At 39.1% G+C, this 27091-nt stretch overlaps 1 protein-coding gene across 7 annotated transcripts in view; it reads left to right on the forward strand.

Moving 5' to 3' along the window:
* Positions 1 to 27091, forward strand: part of LOC129732918 (potassium voltage-gated channel protein Shaw-like) — a 278881-nt gene that overhangs the window by 62922 nt on the left and 188868 nt on the right. For 6 of the 7 annotated variants that reach the window (XR_008729387.1, XR_008729388.1, XM_055694356.1 and 3 more), the window contains exon 2: positions 18494 to 20261. Coding sequence is in view for 5 of the 7 variants with exons in the window: in XM_055694356.1 (XP_055550331.1) it covers positions 20050 to 20261 (212 nt within the window). In the remaining 2 variants the exon portion in view is untranslated. Of the gene's footprint in view, positions 1 to 17993; positions 18295 to 18493; positions 20262 to 27091 lie in introns of all 7 variants that reach the window. The other variant, XM_055694360.1, reaches the window with a different exon arrangement.

The following is a 27091-nucleotide window of genomic DNA, read 5'->3' on the forward strand; positions in this document are numbered from 1 at the left end:
TTTGAAACCAGAATATTTAATTGGTATGATGTCTTCATCAAAGTTATAAACTGCAATTTTGGTCATTGAGCAGACAGTATGTGAAGTAGGAAAAGCGAAAAATAAGCGAACTGGAAATATGATAAAGATTTGGGAAAATATACCGCATCCCAACGGGACTTGGACCCGCAATCTCCCTGTCTCCGGCATGGTGTTTTGACCAATTAAACTATGGGGGACGGTGGTACTGTTCCACAATCTGTATCGTATCACAGAATAAGTCGGCAGTGGAATGTGATACGATATGGACTGTGGAACAGTACCATCGTCCCCCATAGTTTAATTGGTCAAAACACCATGCCGGAGACAAGGAGATTGCGGGTCCAAGTCCCGTCGGGATGCGGTATATTTTTCCAAATCTGTATCATATTTCCAGTTCGCTTATTTCCGCGTTCCCTACTTCACATACTGTCTGCTTAATGTACTTGCGTGTTAACGGTTGAAGGCCTTTGTTAAAAATATAAATTTAGTTCGAGCAATTTTGTCCTTCAAAAGAAATGCGCAGTAAGTAAAATTAAAACATTTAAGAAAACAAATAATAATAATAATTACAAAATCAAATTTCCCACCAGCACAAAGAACACAATGAATCGAATTGGCAATGTAAGAATGCAATGTAAAAAATATAAATTGAAAAATTAATTTTGTTTCTCCTTATAAGTTTATTGTTGCTAACTGTGTATATTAATTTTTGGAAGGATAAAGTTAGTATCTATAACTCCCCCGAAGACATTATACCGACCAAACAAATTTTGGTTCTAAAACTATTTTTATCATTAATAGGCACTAAATTAAAAAAAAAACGTTAAACTATTCTGACTTTTTGAATAACACTTTTGATTAAAGACTGGAAAAAAAAAAGATCATAGCTTTCTCCCGTTAATTTTGGTGCTCAATTTTGGATAATCTCTTATTTTCAACTTTCGTGCCTTTTAAAAAGTTTTTTCGTAATTCTAATTTCTTTTCGGGACCTATTTTCAGCCATATTTTTTACGTTTCCTAGCTATTTTCTTTTATTCACAATTAAATTTCACATCATTTCCTCTGCCCTGATATTCAGTGGCGTATTTTGCTCAACTGAGCTCAATTTCAGAATACACTAAAGACTTTTTTGTCAAAATCAAAAATTGCTGTGATTCAAATTAAACATGCCTCGGGTGAACTCATTACTAAGTGCATTCGAGGTTTATGAAGAAAACATTTTATCTGTTCCCCCAGCTGATACATTCTCACTTAATTGCGATTAAAACACAACTGTTCTTCAATCAACGATCGTTTTGTACAATTTCTATTCGCGTGTAATTAAACTCCAAAAGTGAGCACATTTAACGTAGTTGGATAAATTCTGCCACACCTTTCCCTTTTGGGAGGAATAATGTAGCAAGCAGTAGTTATCACAAAGAATGTTGTGCTGACATATGAATCGATCTGAATGAAAAACATACAGTGTAAAAAATCTTCAAATTTTTTTAACTTTAATCAACTATCAATATGATGTATTTAAAATATAGGTAATGGTGTTATATGTCCCCAGTATTGGTAGAGCAAACAATATAAATTCGGAATAAATATTAGAAAACAATTACTTACTTAAAAAACTTCACCCTGTTGACAAAAACATTGTCCAAAATGTAAAAAAAGTCAAAAATGTCGATACATAATGTCGAAAAATGTTCCCCAAAATACAAAAATGTCGAAAATATTAAAAATATCAAAAATGTCATAAATGAAAAATATGTCAAAAATGTCAAAAATGTCAAAAATGTCAAAAATGTCAAAAATGTCAAAAATGTCAAAAATGTCAAAAATGTCAATAATGTCAAAAATGTCAAAAATTTCAATAATGTCAAAAATGTCAGAAATGTCAGAAATGTCAAAAATGTCAAAAATGTCGAAAAAGTTAAAAATGTCAAAAATGTCAAATATGTCAAAAATGTCAAAAGTGTCAAAAGTGTCAAAAATGTCAAAAATGTCAAAAATGTCAAAAATGTCAAAAGTGTAAAAATGTCAAAAATGTCAAAAATGTCAAAATGTCAAAAATGTCAAAAACGCCAAAAATGTCATAAATGTCAAATAAGTCAAAAATGTCAAAAATGTTTAAAATGTCAAATACAGGTCGGGCTCGATTATCCGGAGTTTTGAAAAACATTTCGCTCCGGATAATCGAATCCTCCGGATAATCGAGCCATTTTTTAATTTTTCAATTTTTAATATCTCTCATTTAGAACAGTGAGTTTTCTATTAGAGTATGTTGTACACAATACATGTGTCGACGAAATAAATTAAAAATTGTCTTTATACTGTTTGTTGGCGTCTGTTATACATATATACGTAATAATAAATTATGTTAGGGTAAGGAACGACTTAAGCAGTAGCACCTATTTTAATCAGTCGAAGGAAACAGGCCTCAAACTCCTGCATTTTGATCAATATCGACAATTTCAATGATGGAAACGCAAACTTTGATTGTCTAGCTGCCTTACGAATATAAGTAATACCGTTAATCACAAAGAAATTTGTGAACAATTGCAACTGAAACAAATCGACCTATATTGCAGCCATTCAGGAGCCACTTCGGGTGTTGAAAAAAAACGCCTGCAAAAAAGATGGAAACTGCTTAAAATAGGTTCGGGGTGATTGGAATAGCGTCCCTCGATTCGTAACTATGATTGACGATTGTCAAAGTTTGCTAACTTAGTTTTACAATCTGAAAACAAGTTCTGATAGAGAAAACGATAGCGAACAGATTGATATACTACTGTTTGAGTTTCACCCAACACATTTCTAGTATTTCGTCTGAATACACAGGCGGTTCCTAAAGCTGCTTCAAATATGTTCCCTACCCTATATTGATTAACTCAAAAATGTAAAAACCTAATAAAATAAATCAAAACTACCATTAGAAAGACAGCTTTTGCTTTGAGAGATTAAAGGAAATATTTTCCAGAAAATATAATTTTTGATTTGATTTAGGTATTTATCTGTTTTATTATCTTAAATATTAAGAAGAATTGAGGTGTTACATATACAGACCCTGTTCGATTTTGACAACACTTATGATTTTTTTTTTTTCAATTTACTTAGTGACCTATAACGATCTAGACACTCGATATGGCCACTTATGGGTTACTTTGCGGATTTTAAATCGTTATTGATTTCGCTTGATGAGTTTAGGTTCAATAATCCAGGAGTATCCGGGACACCACCGAAACAGGCCAGCTTCTGGTTCTAAGTACTGGATTGATCATGGCCATTATATTACAGAAATATGTTCCGGTCATAAATTCGAAACCGGTTGACCAATAGTGGTTGTCCTAATCGGCAACTAGAAACCATAATACCCTGCTTTTGGAGGTTGTTGAGTAAGAATTGGTTGATGGAACGACGAGAAAAATGCTAAAAACGAACTACCCAAACAGAACGGGGCATTTTTGTTACAATTTTGAAAACCCCCGAAACTCCAAATGACCCGGAAAACAAAAGTGCATTAAATAAATATAGGAGAAAAAAAATACTCCGGATAATCGAACCATTTTTTCCCGGATAATCGGGCCCCCGGATAATCGAGTCTCCGGATAATCGGGTCCGACCTGTATGTCAATAATGTCAAAAATGTCAAAAATGTCAAAAATGTCAAAAATGTTTGAAATGTCAAAAACGTCAATAATGTCAAAAATGTCAAAAATGTCAAAAATGTCAAAAATGTTTAAAATGTCAATAATGTCAAAAATGTCAAAAATGTCAAAATTGTTAAAAATGTAAAAAATGTTTAAAATGTCAAAAACGTCAATAATGTCAAAAATTTCAAATATGTCGAAAATGTCAAAAATATCACAAATGTCAAAAAAGGCAAAAATGGCAAAAATGTCGAAAGGACAAAAATGTAATAAACAACAAAAATGTTAAAAATGTCATAAATGTCAAAAATGTCAAAATATCAAAAATGTCAATAATGTTACGAATGTCAAGAATCTCAAAAATGTCAAAAACGACAAAACAACAAAAATGTCAAAGAATATCCCCCAAAATGCATAAATGTCAAAAATGTCATATATGACAAAAATATCAAAAATGGCAAAAATTTCAAAAATGGCAAATATGTCAAAAATATCAAGAAGGTCAAAAATGTCAAGTATGTGAAAAATGTCAAATATGTCAAAAATGTCAAGAAGATAAAAAATGTCAAAAATGTCAACAAAGCCAGAAATTTAAAAACGCCAAAAATGTCAAAAATGCCAAAAATGTAAAAATGATAAAAATGACGAAAATTTGAGATATGTCCAAAATGCCAAAAATGACAAAAATTTCAGATTTCAAAAATGTCAAAAATTTTAAAGACGCCAAAAATGTCAAGAATGTGAAAAACGTCAAAAATGACAAAAATGTCAAGGATGTTAAGATGGCAAAAGTGTCAAAAATGTTGAAAATGTCAAAAATGTCAAAAACGTCAAAAATGACAAAAATGACAAAAACTACAAAGATGTCAAAAATTTCAAAGATGCCAAAAATGACAACAATGTCAGAAATGTCAAAAATGCCAAAAAGGTCGAAAGAGACGAAAATGACAAAATTTCAAAGATGTTAGAAATGTCAAAAATATCAAAAATTCAAAAAATGCCAAATATGTCAAAAAGGCCAAAAAATGTCAAAAATGTCAAATATGTCAGAAATGTCAAAAATGTCAAAATGTCAAAAATGTCAAAAATATCAACAATGTCAAACAAGTCAAAAATTTCAACAATGTCAAAAATGCCAAAAATGTCAAAAATGACAAAAATGTCAATGTCAAAAATGCCAAAAATGTCAAAAATGTCAAAAATGTCAAAAATGTCAAAAAGGTCGAAAATGTCAAAAATGTCAAAAATGTCAAAAACGACAAAAATGTCAAAAACATTGAAAAACGTTCTGTGTGTTCGAGGCATGCAGGTTGATAGTGTAAATTAACTTTAATAATAAGTAGTCTGTCTGCTCGTCTCCAGCTACGAGACTGTGTACCATTCATATTAACTCTAATTACCACGGATCACGGTCTCTTTGATTTCTGCACATTAGCTCATGCAATCATTACCGCCAACAACAATATCACTCGCATCACAAAGCACTATTTTAGCACGTGAAAAGATCGCTAAAATAAATCTATACGATGATCTACTGATGAAGCCACGTTTCACAAAGTATATCCACTCGGCGTCAGAAGGTGTACATTATATCACTTTACCCCACATTTCCAGCACATTTTCCCCCCAGGGTCGATGAGACTATTTGCGTCAGTCAGTGTGCGCGCCTGGAAAATATTCGACACCGGGGAACGTCACTCCTGCGGGGTTCTTCCAAACCCATCAACTTCACAGGATGATAGGTTTCCTCCGTTTTGAATACACAATCGAATCGGGTTATCCTCGCGGTGTGAAGCAGCTTATTTGTTTTGCATTTACTATCCGCCTTTACGTTTGATGCGTCATTCGGAAGCCAGAGTTGATTCCGACGCACCGCCCGGAAAGGAAGATAAATAACCAGATCACACAAACACACACACACATACTCACGGCCCTGGGTTAAATCGCTCGCTGAACAACTGACAAATCAGCTGCTAATGTTTGGAGTGGGTTCACACACCACATTCCGGTGAAACATTGCCGAACCGATTCGACCCGATCTCGCACGCGTTTAATTATTTATGTTTAATTTAATTCGTGCGCCAGACCTCGAGAATCGAGACGATCAAAGGCCGTTGGAATGGTGGCCACGCATCCAAAAGGTTGGGCATACAATGTGTTCAGCCGGATAGGTTTAGTCCTAAATTTGAATATTTTATCAACTAAAGCCAGCCATCTCTCGGGGTCTAACAGGTGTGAAAACTTGTGGTTACAACGTGACAGATTAGAATTGCAATCTCTGGCACCGGACCCGGTGCCAGTTTCCATGTTGCCACGTTGGAAGCAGCATAAAATTACCATTTGTTTGTGTAGTGATTTTTGTTCTCTTGCTGTAAGGGTGTACTTCTAGAAGGTATAGAATTCCATCCATCGTACGCTGCGTCGTGTTTTAGATCTCGACATCACAATTGGCGGTATTACTGTATCTGATCATCGCATCGCACTGGTCGGTGAATCGAAGGGAACCGATTTTTCCTTAGTCAGCTGCTACGCAGACTGATTTTCAACATGGAGGAGGAGGAGCGCATATTTCACCAGGCTGCCGTTGGCACATCCTTCATCCGCACCAGGAGTATGCTTCTTCGGCAGCCAGAGCGCCAGCGAGCGTTCGAACAAAAGCGATTCGAATCAGCCTGCAACGAGTGGAATGGCATCCATTAGCGAATCGATAATACTCATCACCAATTCATGTGAGTGTAAAGCTGTGTCTTGTCCGGACGTTGGTTTCCCCTTTCCCCCAACCACTACCGTTGCGAACTAAAGCGGTGGCGTGTGAAGCGCGCGGTAGTAATTTTATGGCTTGCTGAACGGCCATTTAGTGGATGCTCGACTGTATTCGCTTGTTGAAGCGCGATAGGGAAGTTAGTGGAAGGATCGATACGGTTTTGTACCTTGGGATTGCTGCTGCTGCTGCTGCTGGAGGACGGCGAAGAATCAGTGCGCGTTTCTTTACGAGTGAATTGCCCTTCACCAGAACCGGCAAATATTGACAATTGATGATGATTGCCCATTTCGTCTAATATGACATACGCTGAGAGCTGATAAGGTAATACTGTTAATGGTATGCCTGCTGATGATGTTGGCTCATTTCCACAAACCATTAAGCAGGGTCGATGTTCAGTTAAGGTTGAGGCTTGAGTATGCGAAATAACGTGTCAATCATGGGTTGGAAATTTTTACTTGAAAGCTGAACTTGAGCAATGCTGGTTTAGCTTCTGTTCCACTGCGAGCTGTTTTGAATTTCATTTACGAGAGCCGTTTGCGATTTCTAGGATAGTCACAGTTCGAAATTGATGTACTCTGTATTTTCTTATATTTATCATGAAATTGATATACAGTGGAATTTCGATTTTATCACGGTCAAAAAAACACTCTCCGGTAAATATAGCGAAACTTTGGATTCGAAAAAATAATGGAGTTTAGTATTTTTTGTTGCATGACAGTGAAATCTAACGAAAAATGCTAAAATTCATCATTTCATCAAGTCCACAGCTTCGTTGGATTCACGGGAGGATGTTTTTTTGATCGTGATAAAATCAAAATTCCATTGTAATTCTTTTCGTTGAATTCTTAAAAACGACCTGGAAAAATAATGTCATCACATCAAACACAAATCGATTTTTAGCTTTTGCAGAACGCTTCGAAAAAAAAAAATTTTTTTTTATTCATTTTCATCGAATTATTCTCTTCATGTTTATTTTATAAGCAATTAGGGTATTGTCTCACCCAACACCGTCATTTTAGATTTCTAAGCAACATCGTCGTTAATTTCTGACTTTCATACACAAAGTGTAGGCGAAAGCTAAAAATTCATAACGCTCATGGAGGGGAGAAAGCAAATTTTTCCCACACGAAAAAAATGAGGGGATAAAAAATTATAAGCCCGGCGTAATTGAAATGAAAGATATTGTTTCTGTTCAGCATTCTCTTGTTAACACCCAAATGGATACTTTTTATTCATTCCTGTAGGCTACCTGTAATCGCTTCACGGTGCTCCCACAGACCGAAATTTCAAAATCGTCGTACGGTACATGTTTGAGTAATGCTCTTTTGAAGGTCGTAAAGTAGAAAAAAGTGATAAAAGCACATTTTCAACCACCATTTTATTAAATAACTTCCAAAATAGTTTCTACACATTCCAAGGGCTATATTTCAAGACATTAACAATTGGTGGAAAGATTTATTTGAAAATCCCACAGTGCACAGTGCTCTAAACTGGAGAAATCGTGATCGTTCTAAATTTGACTGTGAAAATCTGATTTTATGTACTCAATGTCTTAGCAAAATTGTTTCATAGAACAAGGCCTCACTTTTGGCGTTTTTAGTTTTTTGGTCAATCCACCTAACAGTTAAATAAAAAAATATTTTTTTCTAATTTTCAATATACCAGATTGCTTCCTTCAGCCAAGTTGTGGAAAATTTTAAAAGCTAAACAATTGCTGAATACTGCGATGTCCTATCTGTACGTTGGACACGACAAAATAGAGTTTTTGTGGAACAGCTCTCCTTAAAATAAGTTTTTTGTCTATAATTTTGTCTGTAATGGTCAAAACAATGCAAAATGTTCTAAGATTTTATAGATTCAACTGAGGGGCCATCCACATACCACGTGGACAGCTTTGGGGGGGGGGGGGGGGGTTGGCTAATGTCCACGGTCCATACAATTTTTTTAGAATTTATATGGGCAGTTGTCCACGGAGTGGGAGGGGGGGGGGTCAAAATCGTTAAAAATCTGTCCACGTGGTATGTGGATGGCCCCTAAGATTCTCTCAAGACTTTATAAAATTATTGTTTTGACAATCATAGAAAAAGTTATAGAGGAAGTTCCGAATCGGAATGAGGCACCAAGGCTTGGCTTGGCTTAGTACACATTGCGGTACCCAGTTTGAATATTGCAGCACACCCCAAAATGTTTTGCATCACTTGGAATAAGCAAATATCGCGTGTTTCCGACGGCCTAGAAAACCACAGTCTTCAGTAAACTTGTTCAGTAGGCAAAAGGTTCTGGATGGTGGACAGTTTAGTTCGGAATTCTACCGGAACGTGATGCTGCTGTGCACGAAATTCATCGTATTGTGACCATAACTTATCTCATGGTTCAAGCCTCCCAGAAAACTGCGGTTTTCACCAAAGTTATTCAGAAGATCAAGGGTTTCTGATTGATGGGCAGTTCAGTGCAGCATTCTGGTGCTACGTGGCACTAGTGTGAATGTGATTCTTTGTAAGCTAACCGTTATTTCTCTTACCATTCCGACTTCCTAGGAAGCTGCAGTCTTCAACAAAGTTGTTTAAAAAGTCAGTGTGCACGCAATTCTTCGTCTTTGGATAAGAAAAATTTTTTTTTTCTAGAACTGTGAGATAGACAACCAGTGTTTTCGAGAAAGTTGTAGCAGATGCTTTTGCAGGTGAGGTTCTTGAAAAGATCAGATTTTTCCTCACTGTCGTCCGTCATCCTCGCGATCCCATCGGTGCACATCGAGAATCTCTCCAAGTAGTCCGTGCAGCTCGTGACTCATGCGCCTGCGCCACTCTCTGTCTTCGGTTTGTACTACACCAAAAATTGCTCACAACACTCTCCGTACAAATGCGGCCAGTGCGCGTATGTTCTCCAGGAGTGGCGTTATGGTTTCAAGTCCATAAAAGAACTATTGGTCCAATTAGGGTATTTTTACATCGACAGTTTCATGCGGCACCGTATACTCCAGAATCGAAGCGTCCTGTGAAGGCAAAAACAGACCTGATTTCCAGCTTGAGTATGTCGTTGGATCACCGTTCATGGAAGGCGAATGTTGGTTTCTCTCGGGTCTTTCTCTTTCATAAACTTGGTTTTTGACGCACTAATTTCTAGTACAATTCTCCTAGCCTCCACTTTTAGTCTGGCGTAGATTGCCTTTTTTTTAGTGACCCTCCGTTCGCCCCCACACCAAAAGGCTCTTCTGAGCCCCCTGGTAATGGACACTCAAGTCTCAACCATTCGAATAAAAATAAAGAGAGTGTAATTGGCAACGAAAATGCTATACTGGTTGAGAACGAATTAATAACTTCTGGTTTAGAAACGCGAGAGATAGGAAAACTAACTATTTGTGCTTCTAGTGGATTTTATATCCTTTGAAAGAAGCACAACTAAGATCTACGTTTATGAGTAACTTAAAATGAAAGGAAAACAACTTACATATAACTATTGCTTAAGGCAGCAAAAAAGATCTACGTCTATGAATAACTTTAAAAAAAAGAGTTCTAGAGTTTCTCGTAATAACGTCGAGGCCGTCTGCAACGCCTTGACTACCTTTGCTGAAAACCGTACCACTCGTTTTGTCGGATTACACCCTCAAAAGCAATGTTGAACAACATGCAGGATAGCCCATAACCTTCCCAAGTAACACGGTTTGTCTTTATTAAGTTTAGGTAATTGATATATAACAAATCTCGTCACTATAACAATAACGTATAAACTTATATACAACTTGTTAACAACTCAAAAAGCGCAAGGGGCGGAGCCAATATAAAACATGTATTCAACTTCAAATGAATTGTTCACACGACTTATATAAAACAACTTTATAACGACTATAACCACCACTCTTACATTTCCAGTACCAACAAATGGTGGCCTGCTATTTATAGGTCATAAACAAATTGCACAAATGAGTTGAAATTTCACTCGCTAATGATTGTTTCTAATACATACAAAACAGATGACCCACGAAAATAATCATGGCTCTTCATTTGAGAAATTATCAAGATAATTCATTGATAGAATAGGGTGTTGGTATAGTGATTGAATACAATAAATCTTCGTTAAAATTTACGCGCTTCGTAAATACCACAATATGATAGTAATCAATATCATATTTTTTTTTAAATTTGAAATTAAGAAAAAAGTAACAGATGAACTCTAGAGGAATGAGCCTCAGGTATATATTTTCGATAGGATTATATTATGAAACGTGCCTTTAGCACAGAAAAATGGTGTTGAATATTATCTTAGCACGCCACTTGCGCTAACGAGGCAGCCATGTTGATTATTAGCATTCGTTGAATGGGTACACCGATTGCCCAAAGATTTTTTCCGTTATATGACCACCATCTATAAAGTTTATTTCGGTAAAAATATTGAAAAATAATTGAAAAAAATGTACATTGAAACATCAAGGTGAACTAAGATGTCATGCACTATGTACTAATTATTTGAACTTTCTTACTCTTTTAGCAAACCAAGCGAGGAGTAATTTCTGCCACAATTTTGAGATGGAATCGTGAAACCAATTAAGCAAGGCTGTATAAAGCTACTACAATCTATGAAAAAATCGCCGTCACCATCTTGATTATTGTAGTAGAGAAAATAATATAAAAATTCTCCTAACTAAACCACGCATTAAGTAATATATTTTAAAATTTAAGTAAAACAGAAATATTCAAACATTGATCTGAGGTTATTAACGATGATCAAAATAATAATAATAAAACCGAAGATCGTTGAGCAAGACAAAAAAGAGAATTGAAACAAATCATGGCTGATCAAATCAAACGCTTTTCTTGTTTTAAGTAAATTTAATGATAAATTTATTGATTATAATTTACTGTCAAATTTATTATTTATGTTTAATCAAACATCAATTCCCTGGGTGTTTAAATATTGTATATAATTTTGAATATTATAACAGTATTTTTGATCTGCACTATATTTGATGAAGAAGAAATAGTTCACACCATAAAATCTCATTTACAACTGATTTAAAACTGAACTACAACTTTTGCGGTCATTTTTCAATTTTGTCTCCACTATACGTTTTGCTGTCAAACATATATTCACCACTGTTGTCTCTCTTGCATTCTCAAGAAAAAAACTAGTTATAAACATGTTATAAATCAGTTTTAACAGCAATTCGTAATGTATTTACAACTTCAACTTGTTATTTCAATTTAAAACATCATTCCGATTTAAAACATCAATGCGAGTGAATTAAAACCCAATGTTTTCCCTGTAACTTATTTATGACTTATTTATAACTTTTTCCTTTCCTTTTTTTCGTAAAAGATGTTGCATGTGTTACTTGGGTTGTTTCAACTCTCTGCGCGCCTCGAAGGGATTAGAGAACTTCCCTGATAACGTAATACATCACTCGATCAAATGTAGCTTTGATAAGCTTTAAGTTAGTTACATTATTTGCCACAGCTGGTCTCGATCGACTGTATCATACGCTACCTTGAAGTCCACGATGACGTAATTTGTGGGCACGTTGTACTCCCGACATTTCTGAAGGATTCGGAGTGTGAAAATTTGATTCGTAGTAGCGCGTGCTTGTGTGAAGCCTGTGCCCTACGAATCCGACGACAGAGCGGTATTTGGAAAGGGATTTTGTAGGCGGTGTAGATAAACGTTAAGTCACGGTAGCCTTTTTAACGCTGAAGCATACAACTCCTTTCATCAATTCCTCCGATAGTTTTTTTCCCTCCTAAATCCTGGAAATTACACAGTGAAGTGCCGTTACTGACGTTTTCGCTGTTCGCACTTTTTTTTTACCCTTTTACAGTGCTACTTATTGAGAAATAACCTGCTCTGTGTTACAGTGCTTTTTGTCTTCTCCTTCAGACTTAGTAACCTACTTCCTTCCTTATCGATCTTATCGTCTTCCTTATCCTCCTGCAGGCTATCACTCTACCAGCGTATAACGTGCTATAGTATATGATATTATCGAAGCTTTAGACCAGTGGTTATTTTCTTTCTCCCCAGAATCATAGTCCACTTATTTCGAGCTCGTCGATATTTGGCCGCATTCTCTCTTGTAGAGATGCTTTCCAAGCTATTTTTTCCTCTCTATTGAGTGCTGGCATTCCCCGCCAAACCAGTCATTTTTTTGGTTCGACGTTACCTCATCTAGCGCCGCGGATGCAGCCTATCCGATGGCCAAGCGTGGCTTGCCTAATCCTTCGTCGAAAGTCGAAGCTCATAGTTCCTTTGGGGAAGGTAGTGCCTCGTCAAGTGAGGGCCCGTAATTTTCGGCAGCCTGCGGATTGAGTAAGTACCAGATATTTGACCGAGGAGGACGGTTTTGTCGTGTGTGAAATACCGAAGATAGTTCGTAGCCGAAGTGTACTGCTACTAGATGGTGATCCAAGTCCAGTCCAGTCCAGTCCAGTCCAGTCCAGTCCAGTCCAGTCCAGTCCAGTCCAGTCCAGTCCAGTCCAGTCCAGTCCAGTCCAGTCCAGTCCAGTCCAGTCCAGTCCAGTCCAGTCCAGTCCAGTCCAGTCCAGTCCAGTCCAGTCCAGTCCAGTCCAGTCCAGTCCAGTCCAGTCCAGTCCAGTCCAGTCCAGTCCAGTCCAGTCCAGTCCAGTCCAGTCCAGTCCAGTCCAGTCCAGTCCAGTCCAGTCCAGTCCAGTCCAGTCCAGTCCAGTCCAGTCCAGTCCAGTCCAGTCCAGTCCAGTCCAGTCCAGTCCAGTCCAGTCCAGTCCAGTCCAGTCCAGTCCAGTCCAGTCCAGTCCAGTCCAGTCCAGTCCAGTCCAGTCCAGTCCAGTCCAGTCCAGTCCAGTCCAGTCCAGTCCAGTCCAGTCCAGTCCAGTCCAGTCCAGTCCAGTCCAGTCCAGTCCAGTCCAGTCCAGTCCAGTCCAGTCCAGTCCAGTCCAGTCCAGTCCAGTCCAGTCCAGTCCAGTCCAGTCCAGTCCAGTCCAGTCCAGTCCAGTCCAGTCCAGTCCAGTCCAGTCCAGTCCAGTCCAGTCCAGTCCAGTCCAGTCCAGTCCAGTCCAGTCCAGTCCAGTCCAGTCCAGTCCAGTCCAGTCCAGTCCAGTCCAGTCCAGTCTGCTACTAGAGTAGAGTCCAGTAGAGATGGTCGGGTTTGATGTTTTTCAAACCCGTACCCGACCCAAACCCGAATATTTTTTTCTCGTTCGAAACCCGAGCCCGACCTGAACCCGAAACATTTTTTTTTCATTCAAACCCGAACCCGACCCGAACCCGAAATTGTGAAACTCGAACCCGAGATTTCATAGATTTTAAAGTCGGGTTTCGGGTTTTCATACCCAAACCCGACTTGAACTGGACATTTTCAAACCCGAACCCGACCCGAACCCGAAAATATTTTTTTCACAAAACCCGAACCCGACCCGTACCCGAAACTTTCAAAAACTTTCAGACCCGAACCCGACCCGAACCCGACCCGAACCCGTCGGGTACGGGTCGGGCTCGGGTTTCGGGTTTGAAAACCCGAAACCCGACCATCTCTACAGTCCAGGTCCTAAAGCTTGTTGATCATCCGCGGTAGGGCTCAACAGTTTCGTCATCTCGCTTGTATTTAAAAAAAATACTTTGTGAGAGTCTTCGCAAACTATCTGACTCCCAAAAAGCCGACAAAAAAGGAGATAACACCAGTTCTCGACGGTTCATGCATTTCCAAGACATTTAGCATCAAAAATTCCTCAATATCAATTTTTTTTTGTTTTTTACGATATCGTTTGTTTTATGCTTGACGATTTGGAGGTGGAAGTCCGAGGGCAAAAGCCAAATCATTCTTCCAGTCCTTTGCCAGAAAATTGTGAATCATTAGTCATTGTGTGCTGTGTGGTTTGAGGTCTGTTGCTAGATTGATTTTGTTAGAAGGAATTCTTTTTTCCGATTTTTGCCCATTCCTTTTCTAGCTTTTACTTGTAGATACCAAGTAAGAAAAACGTTATCGTTACTTTTTATTTTGTAGCCTACTTATTTCGCTGCCATTTGGCGGTCATTGTTCCTCTCACGGGAAACAAGGTGTTTAGTATCAGCACTTTATTCTTCATTACTTTTTAAGTATTTTAGACTATTCGACGGAAAATTGCTTCAAATGTTTGTCTGTCTGTGAAAATAAAATTTTGTGACTATATACTTGCCTCTAAAAGGTGGCTGTTGAGAACTATTTAACAAGACGAAACTTTTGGCCCCTATCGCTAAACGAAGTTCGAAAAGTCTATTTCCATTGGCACCATATGTCATGCGCTAAACAACAATTACTGTTCTCGAATTGACAAATAGCTGAACCACGTGCTTAAAAAGTACGTGCGTTGCGTGGTAAGCGGTATTACTAAAGATAACAGGAAAACATTTAATTATTTTATTGTTTTCTCCTATACCCTCGCTAGGGTGCCAATCAAATAGTAATTTCGAGAAACCCTATACAAAATGTTCACCTGCCAGACTTCGTTCTTAAGATGGGGTGACGTGCGATAAAATTTGGCCTTTAAAAATTCAAAAATTAACCCAACGGAGTGGGGTACATGAAATTTCAATTTTCAAAATTTTTTCTTGTCCCAGATGGCTTAAAAACGCATGAATCGTCAAGATCTGATATCATCTGAAGAAAAAAATTTGGCGATTTTTCGAATTTCTCAAGGTCAAACTTCAATCGTATTGCGCCACCCCGTTTTAAGTCCGACGGAGCTAAAATTTTTCACAGGGTGTTTTTCGGTTTGGTAAACATTTTGTGTTGGTTTTTTTAAATTTCCTGGCTACTTTTTTCCCGATATAAGTGATTGGAACCCTAACCCAAGCCCTCTCTTTATTATTATTCCGAACTTGTATCCCTACACAAGGCAACCCGTATTGAGAGTGAGTGACGTTAGCGCGCCAAGCCACTATTTTTCTAATACGGTTTTACTGCATGATAGTGATGTATTTGAAATAATTTTTATCAATCTGCCTCTATCATCAGTATTCTTAAAATTCACAAAATTCAGCGATAACTCAATTAAAGAAGAAGTTTTCCCGCTCTCTCAAGTAAACGCTCTAATGTTTTGCAAAATTTGTCGCAAAGATTTTATATCCATGAGTTCGTCAATTTTTGAGAGTTACAACTTTAAGCCTTCCGTCGCATAATAAATTCTGTGGATCTCCCGCAGGGTATGCGGAAGTCAATCAATTGTGGCTACAATTTGGCGATATAATGAAGTTACCCCTCATTATAATTTTGATAGATTAATTTTCATGGCGAACAAACGAAGAAACCGGTTTCATGATTATAATCAGATTTTCTAGTTTCAAGACTTATGGATTTTTGCACTAGAGAGCTGCATCCACACGTGCTAAACACACCCAAGCCATGGTCGTTGCATGTCGATTACCAATTTACATCGCTCCTATTTTCTTCCCCTGGGCGCCGGTGATGACCTTGCATGTGGAAAGTAACGCCACCGGAACGTCCTTCTCGCTGATAATGACGAGCGAGCGGCCACTTCAACATCGTAGTAAAAATCCTAACACTCATAATGTTCATTTAATGATGACTACATGACCGGCGGCCATGGTTGACCGTGGGTCGGTTAAGGAGCAACAGAAAATAATTTAAACTAAGTGGAAACTGGCGGGGTTCCAAGCCGTGCGCGCGGTCAATGGCGGTAATTATGACTACAACCGGTTCCCTAATGTCGTCTGACCTTGGTTGCAGTTGCTCGTAAGCTTGTGAAAATCACATTATATGGTAGAGGTTAAGCAACTATGTTTCTGCGTATTGGTATTGGCTTTTCAAGGACTCTCATATAAATTTAGACCTAACTTTGTCAGATTAATCTCAATTAGGTTGGCAAGTGAATGGCAGTGATGCAACAAAATACGAAATAATAATTGCTCACGCCTCGGTTGGTCATACTTTGAACACTAGTAATTATTCTAGTCCAATTGAAACTATGCGGCCTTCAAGAAGGTTGCGGAGCTGGGTTCCATAAAAGAAACGGGTTTACTTTCCACACGCAAATGTACCGGCCTAATAAAATGGGCCCAAGCAAAAATCGCTCATTTCCCGTTGCCGGCGGCGAAAGCACAGAAGCCCAATTCGGTGGGAAATTAAGTTTGTCTTTCACGAGGCGCTAAGTTGGGACACAAATCGAATAGAAAGGATTTCTCTAGCATCACCGCCCTAAAAAAACGGCGTCGCTGACTGTCGGAAACGGTGAAGTGAGCGTTGAATTTGTTGGCGGAGGCGGCGTTGAGAGATTAATCCAACAAGCATAATTAGCATATTTTATTTACCCGAAAGTGGTACGGAGTTTCTTTGAGACTTTGAGATCGGTTCCATTGCAGTTGCTTCCTTTCGCTAGAATTACGCGGTATAACTGGCAGCTGATTAGCATTCATCAGAAATTTTGCGAAATGTACCGTGCGCGCGTACTACGAACGGTTACCTATTTATTACGAACTGCCCGTTGCTCGGAAACGCGCAAATGACAATTTAATGAACGAATTGTTTGTAGGCCGATGTGGCATGAAGGGACTCATTTTACTAGTAGGCATAGGTATCATCTAACTTTTTTTTCTGGAGACGTTCAGAAAGATTCAATCGTATTGTTTAAGTAACATGATAAGTGAAAATTTAAAAAAAATCATTTAATATCAAGCAACGATAATGGAAACAAATATTTAAAGATTGGTAGGTACCTTGGTAAAAAGATTGATTCATTAATATCATCTGTTCGATTAATTTATCAAATTAGATTTTTTTTTCTTACACATCGAGTTTACTGATTCCGAAGAAAATTGTGACAGTTGCTCATTGTTCGTAAACCTCTTTTATCCGCCTCAAGGAAAGTTGAACAACCTAAAGTCCAACATAGGGTACCTACGTTAACGCGTTGAAGTCGCAGGTTTATAACAGTGGAAATATGCGACTATAAATCTGTTTAATAAAAACATATATTATAAGGCAATTTGTAATAACTGGTGAAATTTATGGCTTGTTAGTTTTGCAGAACATTCTGAAAAAGAAAATTCTGAATTCAGATTTTCCCGCCAAATAATCAGGGCGGAACCAAACGTAATTTGTAAAAATGAGATTTTCATTAATATGCGACGTCACGCTACTTAGAAGTGCCCAATCGAAGAGTTTACTGATAGAATTAAGTTGGCTTACTGAACTATGTATGTATATATGTATTATGTACGTACGTTTCCCAATCACTGGATGTCATATATTATTACACACTTCAACTGATCAGTACAATTTAAGTATACGCGCAGTAGGAAAATCCATATTCTATTGCAAAAACACCGCCCCATGAATAATGATGATCCTGACCAGACAAGTGTGATCTGGCGCGTAAAGACATTCACAATTTCTTCAGCCCCCCTATGGCAGGCGACGACGACACTCGATGAAATAACTAATCCCCGAAACAGGAGCTTGACGTCGGGCTGTGTTCACATCCCGCCCTATAAACCCTAATTCCGAATCGACACAACATTACTGAAATAGAAATATTCCAACAGGCTTGCATCATAATTTTTCCATCCACATTCACGCCATCTTTCTTTTCTTTTCTTCTACCCGTTTTTCCCCACAGAAAACAACCGCTCGGGTTCGCTTTCAAAGGAATCAACCCATCCCGGGCCCCGATTCGAAGAAAATGTGTCACTTTCAAGTCTGCCCGGCCAGCTGCCATCCCTGGTGACACTAGAGATGAAATGTCGACGCCGTGCCGTCCCGGTACCCGGTGCCATTTATCACCGTTGCCAAGCCGCAGGGCAATTCGTCCTTCACCGAGTGCCTTTCGGTTCATAGGATGTATTGGATGTTCTCCTGAGATCATGCTTCGTTTACTGGTCGCACAGGCCTCGACTGGGCCTTTCAGAATCCGATGCATAGTAATGAGAGCAGGGGGGTTATGATGTAGGAAGGAATTTATGGATCCCTGAAAGGAAAACAGGACGAGACACGTTTCACTATTGGCAGATAGCATGTGCCCGCTACTCAAAACGACCATGCGTTTCCCTTGGTGACAAAACCGAAGAAAACGCATAGTCGTTTGCCATGTAAATTAATCAGCAAAGTTTTCTTTTCCAGCTCGAGGCAAGTGAAAGGGGGTTGTGAGAGTGCAAGTAATGCAAGACGAAACGTGAAGAATAGAACCCGTGGGAACGAGCTTATGGTTTGTTTAGTCAACAAGACCTGGAAAAAGGATTGCCGCTCCGGTGTCAATAGTGAAGGTGGATGAAAAATAGCTTGCAAAAATAAAAAAAAAAAATCACACTGTTTACATAAGTGTTAGCTGTGTTAGAGAAGCCATGAAAAGCCATCTGCAGAAGATTAATTAGAAAAACTACATGTTTTGACGTCAGCAGTTTAGCAGTGTGACGCTGCCAGGCGGAAATAGTGCTGCCGGCAAACAGAAGAAATCGGTAAGGTTGTACCATCGGAAGTGCCACTAGCATGCGAAAAAGAAAACGAATCAAATTGTCGGATGGTACTGCTTCCCGAAGCCATACTACACCAAGTGGATGATGGAAGAAATCGATGTGTGCTATTTTGCCATAAGCTACCGTTCGTGAAAGTGCTAGGAGAAGATTTTGTGCCGAAAGAACAGAAACCGTGTGAAAACCGTTCCAAACAAACAAGTGCGCGATAGGTGTACCTAATTCTGACATACTCCGGGAGTCCAAGCAACATCTGTTATAATTTTGTTTAGTTAGTGGTTAATCGTAGTTCGGGTCCCAGTAAGTTCATTTCCCGAGCAGCGAACGCCCGATGGTTTGTTGTGCAGCTGCGACCAGACATGATTATACCCTTGAATGCATTCTGATTGCTGTTTCATGCAAGACTTACTAAGTCGCCTAAGTTGAAAATTTAATCTCTGCCAGTGAGAGAGTCCTGACGACTGTAGTACTACACCGTTCACCGTTGATCGTAGCCACTGCCGGATCCTTGGCTCGGAACGACTGCCGTGGTCTAGAATCGGTCTTCATTCCGGGCAATTTTTCGCATTGTGTTTCGGTGCACCGTTTTTTCCGCTGCTGGTCCCCGAGGATGAAAGCGCAAAATGAAAAAGACGTAAAATATTTTCTCCGTCTTTGCTTTCAGTCGGGCCGGAATGCCGGAACACTCAAGCGGCTTGCATCGGTGGCAGTGGAATAGAAGTTTGCCCGCAGCAGAGGTGACAAAAAAGTTATCAGTGCACCACTTACCGACTGCGAGTTTGATTTTTCCCGCTGCTGCCACTACGCGCCAAAACGATTTATGATGGTTGGTTCGGCAGGGGCATCCACACAGTGGCAACATCCGCATTAGCATATGCATTGCGTCCCCAGTGGAAAAGATAGTGCAAATAGAATGTTTCTTGTGGCAAATTTGGTTTCAGCAGATAAAAGACTTTCACCAGCCACTGCATGAAACGCTGGTTTTACACAACCTCAACGGTTGCAGCATCGTCACTTATTGCATCCTACTTAACCTAGAGAAATGAGCTGAAAGTTAGTTCACACTTAGATAGCGACCATTTGATAAGAGAAAGCAGGTAATTCCACTGTTCTGTTGGCGAGAAGAGTCAGTGAAAATACTTCGCAGATTCGCATCCTCATAAAAAGTAACAACGAAATAAAACAACTGGGAAAAAAACATCCACAATGACGATGAACATCAACATGGACTCGGACCATCGGGTCGTGCTGAACGTCGGCGGCATTCGGCACGAAACGTACAAGGCGACCCTGAAGAAGATTCCGGCCACCCGGTTGTCCCGGTTGACGGAAGCGCTCGCTAACTACGATCCCATCCTGAACGAGTACTTCTTCGACCGGCATCCGGGGGTGTTTGCGCAGGTGCTCAACTACTACAGGTAGGTTTGAAAGGGGAACATTTTTCCGCCGATTTTATGATGTTGTTTTAAGCAAGGCACGAGATAAAATTGTGACTTGGGCATTTGTTTGAGGAATATAATTTTAAAAGATTATGGTGTACGTAAAGGTTTCTGAGCAGTGAGCAAATACGCTCTCGCGTACTCATTATTTTATAGATAATTTGTTTGCAGATGAGGATGTAATTTCATGGTAATTACCTTCTCCCGTTGTGTGCTGTATTAAGTTTTACATCTCCTAAAGTTCTAAAAAATAGACTATTAAAAAATCTTTACTCGGTGCACTGTTTTTGAAAAGCATAAAGTTTTGCCCATGATGCTAATCTTTCTGAGGAATGTGCCTGTATAGACTGTTCCGAAAATTATAAATACATCTTCTTTCTTGAATAAAACAAAAAATACAGGATTTTTCGAGTCATTTCATTCTGAAATATAGATAATAAGTGTTTTCTTTCCAGTTTCAATTCAAGTTGGGATTATTTTTCGTAGGATACGCGAGTTCTCTAACTTTTCTCTTAACACTACTCATAAGCTTTTCCACAGTGTGTTCTCCGACCATTTTTACCACTTTAAGCCAATCTTTTTTAAATTTTTCAACATTGTCCGCTGGTTTGACATATTTCCTCAGCTTTGCCTTGGTCAAAGCCCAAAAAGTTTCAATAGGGCGAATTTCAGGGCAGTTTGGAGGATTCATCTCCTTTGGGACACATGTGACATTGTTTGTTTTATACCACCCTAGTGCATCCTTAGAGTAATGGCAGGAAGCAAGATTGTTATGCTGCTCAACCATGGGTAACAACCTTTTCTGCAAACACTTTTTCACGTAAATTTTACCATTCATTGTGTCATTCGTAATGAATGGACGAGATATTTTCCTACATTCACAAATGGCCTGCCAAACCATTACCTTCTTGCCAAATTTTTCGGTGAAAATGGCTTTCACTGGTCCAGGGACATCCTTTCCCTTCGGTGATGTATAAAATTGCGGTCCTGGCAGAGTCTTATAGTCCAGTTTTATGTAAGTTTCGTCATCCATGATAACACACCCCATTTTTTTGGTCAAAAGTTTGTCATAAAGCTTCCGAGCTCTCGGTTTCACAGATTCAGCTTGTTTTGGATTTCGTTTTGGCTGCTTCTGCTTCCGACGGGTCTGCAGACCCATTCTCCCCTTGGCACGCATAACGTTACTCGCCGAGGTTCCAAGCTTTCTCGCCACATCTCGTACTGATACTGAAGGATGCCGCTTGTAGTATTCCTTAACCTTTTTGTTCATTGTGGGATCAACAGGCCCGGGTTTTCTACCACGTCTTGGGGCATCAGTAAATGTGCACTCTTCACAATACTTCCGCAATGCGGTTTGAACTGCTCCGACTCTTATACCTTCTTCTCTGGCTAATTTTCTTATAGAAAGACCACTCACGGTGCCCCATTTGTGCACAATTCGCTTTCTTCTCTCGGGAGAAAGGCCACGCATTTTCAAAATTTCACACTAAATATTAGAAAAAATGACAGCATCTGTTTCTTTTGGATGTAAACAACAGGACGCAGCCAACGTTTGGTTGAATACTGCACGTTATTTGAAATGACAGTTGATCGTAAGTGTATTTATAATTATCGGAACGGTCTATAGAAGCGAATAAATGTAAATAGGGAATTGATATCTATAAAGATATCTATAAAAGTGTAATCTCACTCAGGAACACTTTTATTGTCACTCAGGAACACTTTTAAGGATCTTTTTAATGCCAGTTACTGAGAACCTCAACAACCTTTCCAACAGAGATTTGATCGAGGTTTGTGTAGCAGATACAGCGAATGTTAGAAAAAAAAACACAAGAAAGTTGTATGCAAAGCCACGACCGCAAGGTTGAAGTAGAATACTTTTACAAGAAAGATAACCTGGCTACTTGCGTGTCAGTCATTTTTTCTAGTAAATAAACGCTGACCGTTCATTGGCAGTATTGTAATTTCTTTTTGTCTGATATTTTGAATGAAGTTCATTGGATATTTTTAAATTTTGTGCAAATGAGAAGTTGAAGTGCTGCCGAATTGTAATATGCACATTTAATACGACATCATTAAACGGGAACGGAACAAAGGCTACGGTTATGCAGAACGCGAATGCCGGCGCGATGCGATTCGCCTTACCGTGGTGAAATGTACAGCTCTTTTTAAGGCGAAGTAGAGCTATACATTTCAACAGATTTCGTCTTGCCGAATCGCATCGCGCCGTTATTTGCATTCTGCATGACGTAAAACAAACACGTAATAATAGTCAGAGTATGCATGTAGATGAAGATAATTAACTTTGGATTATAGCGCAAAACGATAAAATATTAACTCTTCAAATAATCATTAGTGTTCTTAAAATTTCAGTTGTTCAATTTAATATCCGATGAAATATTTGTTTATTATCTGATGAAGCTGTTATATAGGCCAAATGATGCATTCCCAATTTACTAGGTCCATAACTCTGCCGACCGTGCTTGGGAAAGCGCGGTATAACGACCAATCAGAGGTCGAATTTTGTGTTTTGACAAGGCTTGACTATTTTCAATAGTACAACAGTTCGAATGATAAAATTGCAATTTCATGCATTTGGTAGGAATCTTAGAAGATTTTCTAATCGATTGCTGCAAAAACGAAGGAAATCCATCGAAAACTAACCGATTTATTAGCATTTGAAATTTTTCTCACTTTTTTCAGTTTTAGATTTTCATTTTACATCCCTATGTATCCGAACTTCCTGAGAGAAGTATTCTAATTCAAAATTAAATCTTCATTAATTCATTTGTTGTCCTTATAAGGACAATTGTTCAATTTATCATTGAAAGTGAGGACTAAGGCGCACGGTCAACACAATGAGAAAGGTGTTTTCACATTGAAAACTAGACACGGCTTTACTGGAGGAAGTGTTGGCAAATGCATCTACCGCTAATACCACCGCTATCATACGAAAGCGCGTCGTTTCATGTGGGGAATATCAACAACGAAAAATGACGCGCATCTAAGCATAACCCGAACTGTTTCGCCGTGCTGCTCCCATTTACCTTTACATCGGCCTCAGGGAAGTACCGGCTGCATCTGCATCTACCGCTGAGGCTGTCACTATACTGCTATTGGTACCAAAAGCTATTAACTCTTCAAATAAGTGTGTTATTTGTTCTCAAAAGAAAAATTGTTCAATTCAAAATCGGATTTACGCAATCGCATCTCTGTAATATTACCGACAATAATATTCTTCTGAACAAACTGATACAACTTTCCCATTAGGCCTCTGCCATAACAGATGCGAAAAGTGATGCGAACCGATTCGCTCAGCTGTAGGTTAATGTACAGCCATCAGTAGAGCTGTACATCAACCTACGGCCGAGCGAATCGGTTCGCGCCGCTTTTCGCGTCTACTATGGCAGAGGCCTTAGAGAAAGTTGCTGGCTGATGTATTCACTTCATGTAAGGCTGCTGCTGATGCTTCCCGCTACCACACTGAAACAGCATTTTAGTGAAGGGAGTTTCGTTGCATCAGCTGACCCTGCTACTATCGATGCTGATATAACCGCTGCAACAGCTACGCTATGCATAGCCATGCCACAGTTGTGGCCGCTATACGCTGGCCCAACTGCTGAGCAACTGCAACGCTATCCGTAGCCATGCCACAGTTGTGGCCGCCATTGATATCCGCTGTACCTGCATCTGCTGCCCCTGCTGCTATCGATGGTGAGATCCGCTGAAACTGCTACGCTTATTCGCAGCCATGCCACAGTTGTGGCCGCTATCCGCTATCGATGGTACCCACTGCTCGCTCCCGCTGCTGCTAAGGGAGGACTGCTGTCGTCGCTGTTCAGAACTACTATGAGCGGCTTCGACTAAAACAGGCTCTTATATAGGGATGAAAATAGGAATGAATTATTTTACGTACGTGGTGGAATGATATAACTTGAAAAATATGTGTGACTTCATTCTGGTTCAGAGCGATCATTTGATAAGCTCCACCTCTTTTTTCAGTTTCTAAAGTTTTTCCTCAGTTTCGTAGCACGGATGCACAAAAATGATTTCTTGTGAACATTCTGTCGAGCCGGACCGATAGCACTCTCATTGAAGCAACAAAATAACATGTTTTGTGTCGTGTTGTGCAGCTTGGTTGAAGAAAATGTTCCCGTCCCCATGTCGCATGTAAGCAGATTATTGCGTTCAGTAGACAGTAGATAGTGTATCCAGCGAATAAACACCGATGGTGCTCTCACACACGCAACGGTTTTAACCCGTATCTTATTGCGGTTTGTAACATCAAGCGATTTCGTTTGCTCGCTGTTGCGTGTTGCATCATGTTGCAACTTGGCAGCTGGGAGACGACGAAATTCTGTTTACGCTGATTGATTGAATCGTCTTCATATTAGCTCTGCATAGTCGAACTAACTGCTTTTGTGAATGCGTTCTAACAGGGCAGTTTATTATTCAATGTCGGTTATGATGATCGCAGCGTTTGCGCTGCCCCTACAGTGGAGAGTTTACTAAATAAAGTAAAAATTAGACAATTACAACAAAATTTGATTGCATCCCGCACAGAATGTCTGCTTGTGTTGATGCCAGAAAATTATTAACCTTCAATTTTTTTTTTATTTACCTTCAAAAAAGCATTTTGCTGTTCAAAATCGGTTGCTAATTACAACCTTTGAGCTGCCCTAACATTGGGGGAATTAAAATACACGGACAGCATGCACTGTGGAAGCTATTTCACATTCAGTAAATTAGACGGGTGCGACAAATTTAAATTGCTAGGATGCAACACAGAATACTTGCTTGTGATGACAAAAATTATTAACTTTCAATGACTTGTTTATTTGCCTTCAAAAAGGCATTTTGATTTCCAAAATTGGATTTCCTGATGGCAATCTTCATGCTGCCCCAACACGGGGGGAATAAAGGCTGTCTGGCGACACACGCTGAGAAAAACCGCGCTGCTCCTGAGACGTGGTGACCAACCACAGAGCTAGTGCTGCTGCTAAGGAAGGACGACTGCTGTTGTCGCTGTCTAGAACTATTATGAGCGGCTCCGGCTGAAACAGGCTCTTATATAGGCCAAATAGCATGTTTTCAATTGCAAGGTATATGATTCTGTCGACCGTGCTTGGGAAGCAAGCATATAACGACCAATCAGAGGTCGAATTTTTCGTTTTGACAAGGCTTGACTGTTTTCAATAGTACAATAGTGTGAATAATAAAATTACAGTTATCTTATTTTGGGAAGAATCTTAGAAGATTTTCCAATCTATTGCTGCAAGAACGAAGGAAATCCATCGAATACTAACCGATTTATTAGCATTTGAAATTGGACATATTTTTCACTTTTTTCGGTTTTAGATTTTCATTTCACATCCCTATGTAGCCGAACTTCCTGAGAGAAGTATTTCGTCTTTGTCTACCTCAGCTATCTACGTTGAGCGACGCAATGCGAAATGTACCAAAGCGTCCGCGACTGATTCTGTTGGTGCTAGTTGAAAACATCGGATGTGCAATGGTTCGAGGTAAACATCACGACAGTTTGTTTATTTTTATAATTGATAGATTTTCGGCAAAATCTCAATTTTTTGAAGTGGGGTAAAGAGGCTCTTCAAAAATTCAAAAACTGCCAAAAACATAAAGGTACTATTAATCTATTTCCCCGAAATTGGCATGTTCATTTTACCTTAAAAAGAGCATAAAGTGCCTTTTTTCAGTTTGGTTCTCTGGAAGGATACATACTACGTAAGTCTGTAGTTTCTTTTCAGACAGATTGCAGTGCATTCTAAGATGGTATGCACTTCTGCAAAAAAGTGCGTCGAACATCCCATTAATATTGAAATATTTAGTCCAGGACCTGTAATCGCTGCTCCCGTATTCTCATCTATTTTCGACCCACCTGCATAAAAGATTATCGTTCCTGGTGGAGTAGTTGATCTAGGGGGATTGTCATATTGTCATATTTGACGATCTGTTTCAGATACCTCGTTCAGTATATCAAGGTTTAGGCCAAATTCCATCCAGCCTTTGTTCTCTACAACTGGATTAATTTCAGAAGATCATCCAAAATAAGTGATCGCAGTAAAGAAGATAGCACTCCACCTTGAGGACATCCTCTTTTGGTTTCCGCTGTAATTCATAAGCTTGCAGATTTGCAGATACCTTTCTTTTGTCTAGCATTTCCATGATCCAAAGCGTAATGTTTGGATCAATTCTGTTTTTCGATTGAGCTTTTTATTGAGTGGTAGGACACATTATCAAAAGCACCCTCTATATCAAGAAATGCTACTAACGCAATCCCGCATTGTCAAGTGTTGCCAGTTATTCAAAATTACTTTTTTATACAAGATAAAAATGCTACGGAAAATTGAAGTTGACAATTTTTGACCGTAACACACTCTAGCACAACTGCCAGTTTAAGATTGAAACCTGTGTGAATGTGTGTTGGACATGACACACTTGATGCTCTATCGTATTTTCAATGTATTAGGTTGCTCAAACCACTACAGTTATAAAGTATCAACTGGTGTTCAGCAGACTGATATCATTGAAGTAGTGCAGTCAGCAATCAACGAAGCCAGAGCAATGCGTTGTGCGTTTTGAAGGAAGGTCAAGTATAACAATAGTATAAAAATCCGTCACTTACCAAGGTGACTAACGTAACCTGCCTTTTCGCCTTTCTCCTAGAAAGGTATAGCAATCACTTGCAAGACCGACAGTATCAAAGTGCTCCAAAGGGTCGAATGGCATATATCACTCGACTCAGTTCGACGAGATTATTCTCAAATGAAAGGTCTAGTTGCCCCATAAAA

The sequence above is a fragment of the Wyeomyia smithii genome, chromosome 3, assembly GCF_029784165.1.
Source record: "Wyeomyia smithii strain HCP4-BCI-WySm-NY-G18 chromosome 3, ASM2978416v1, whole genome shotgun sequence".
In the NCBI taxonomy this organism is placed as follows: Eukaryota; Metazoa; Arthropoda; class Insecta; order Diptera; family Culicidae; genus Wyeomyia; species Wyeomyia smithii.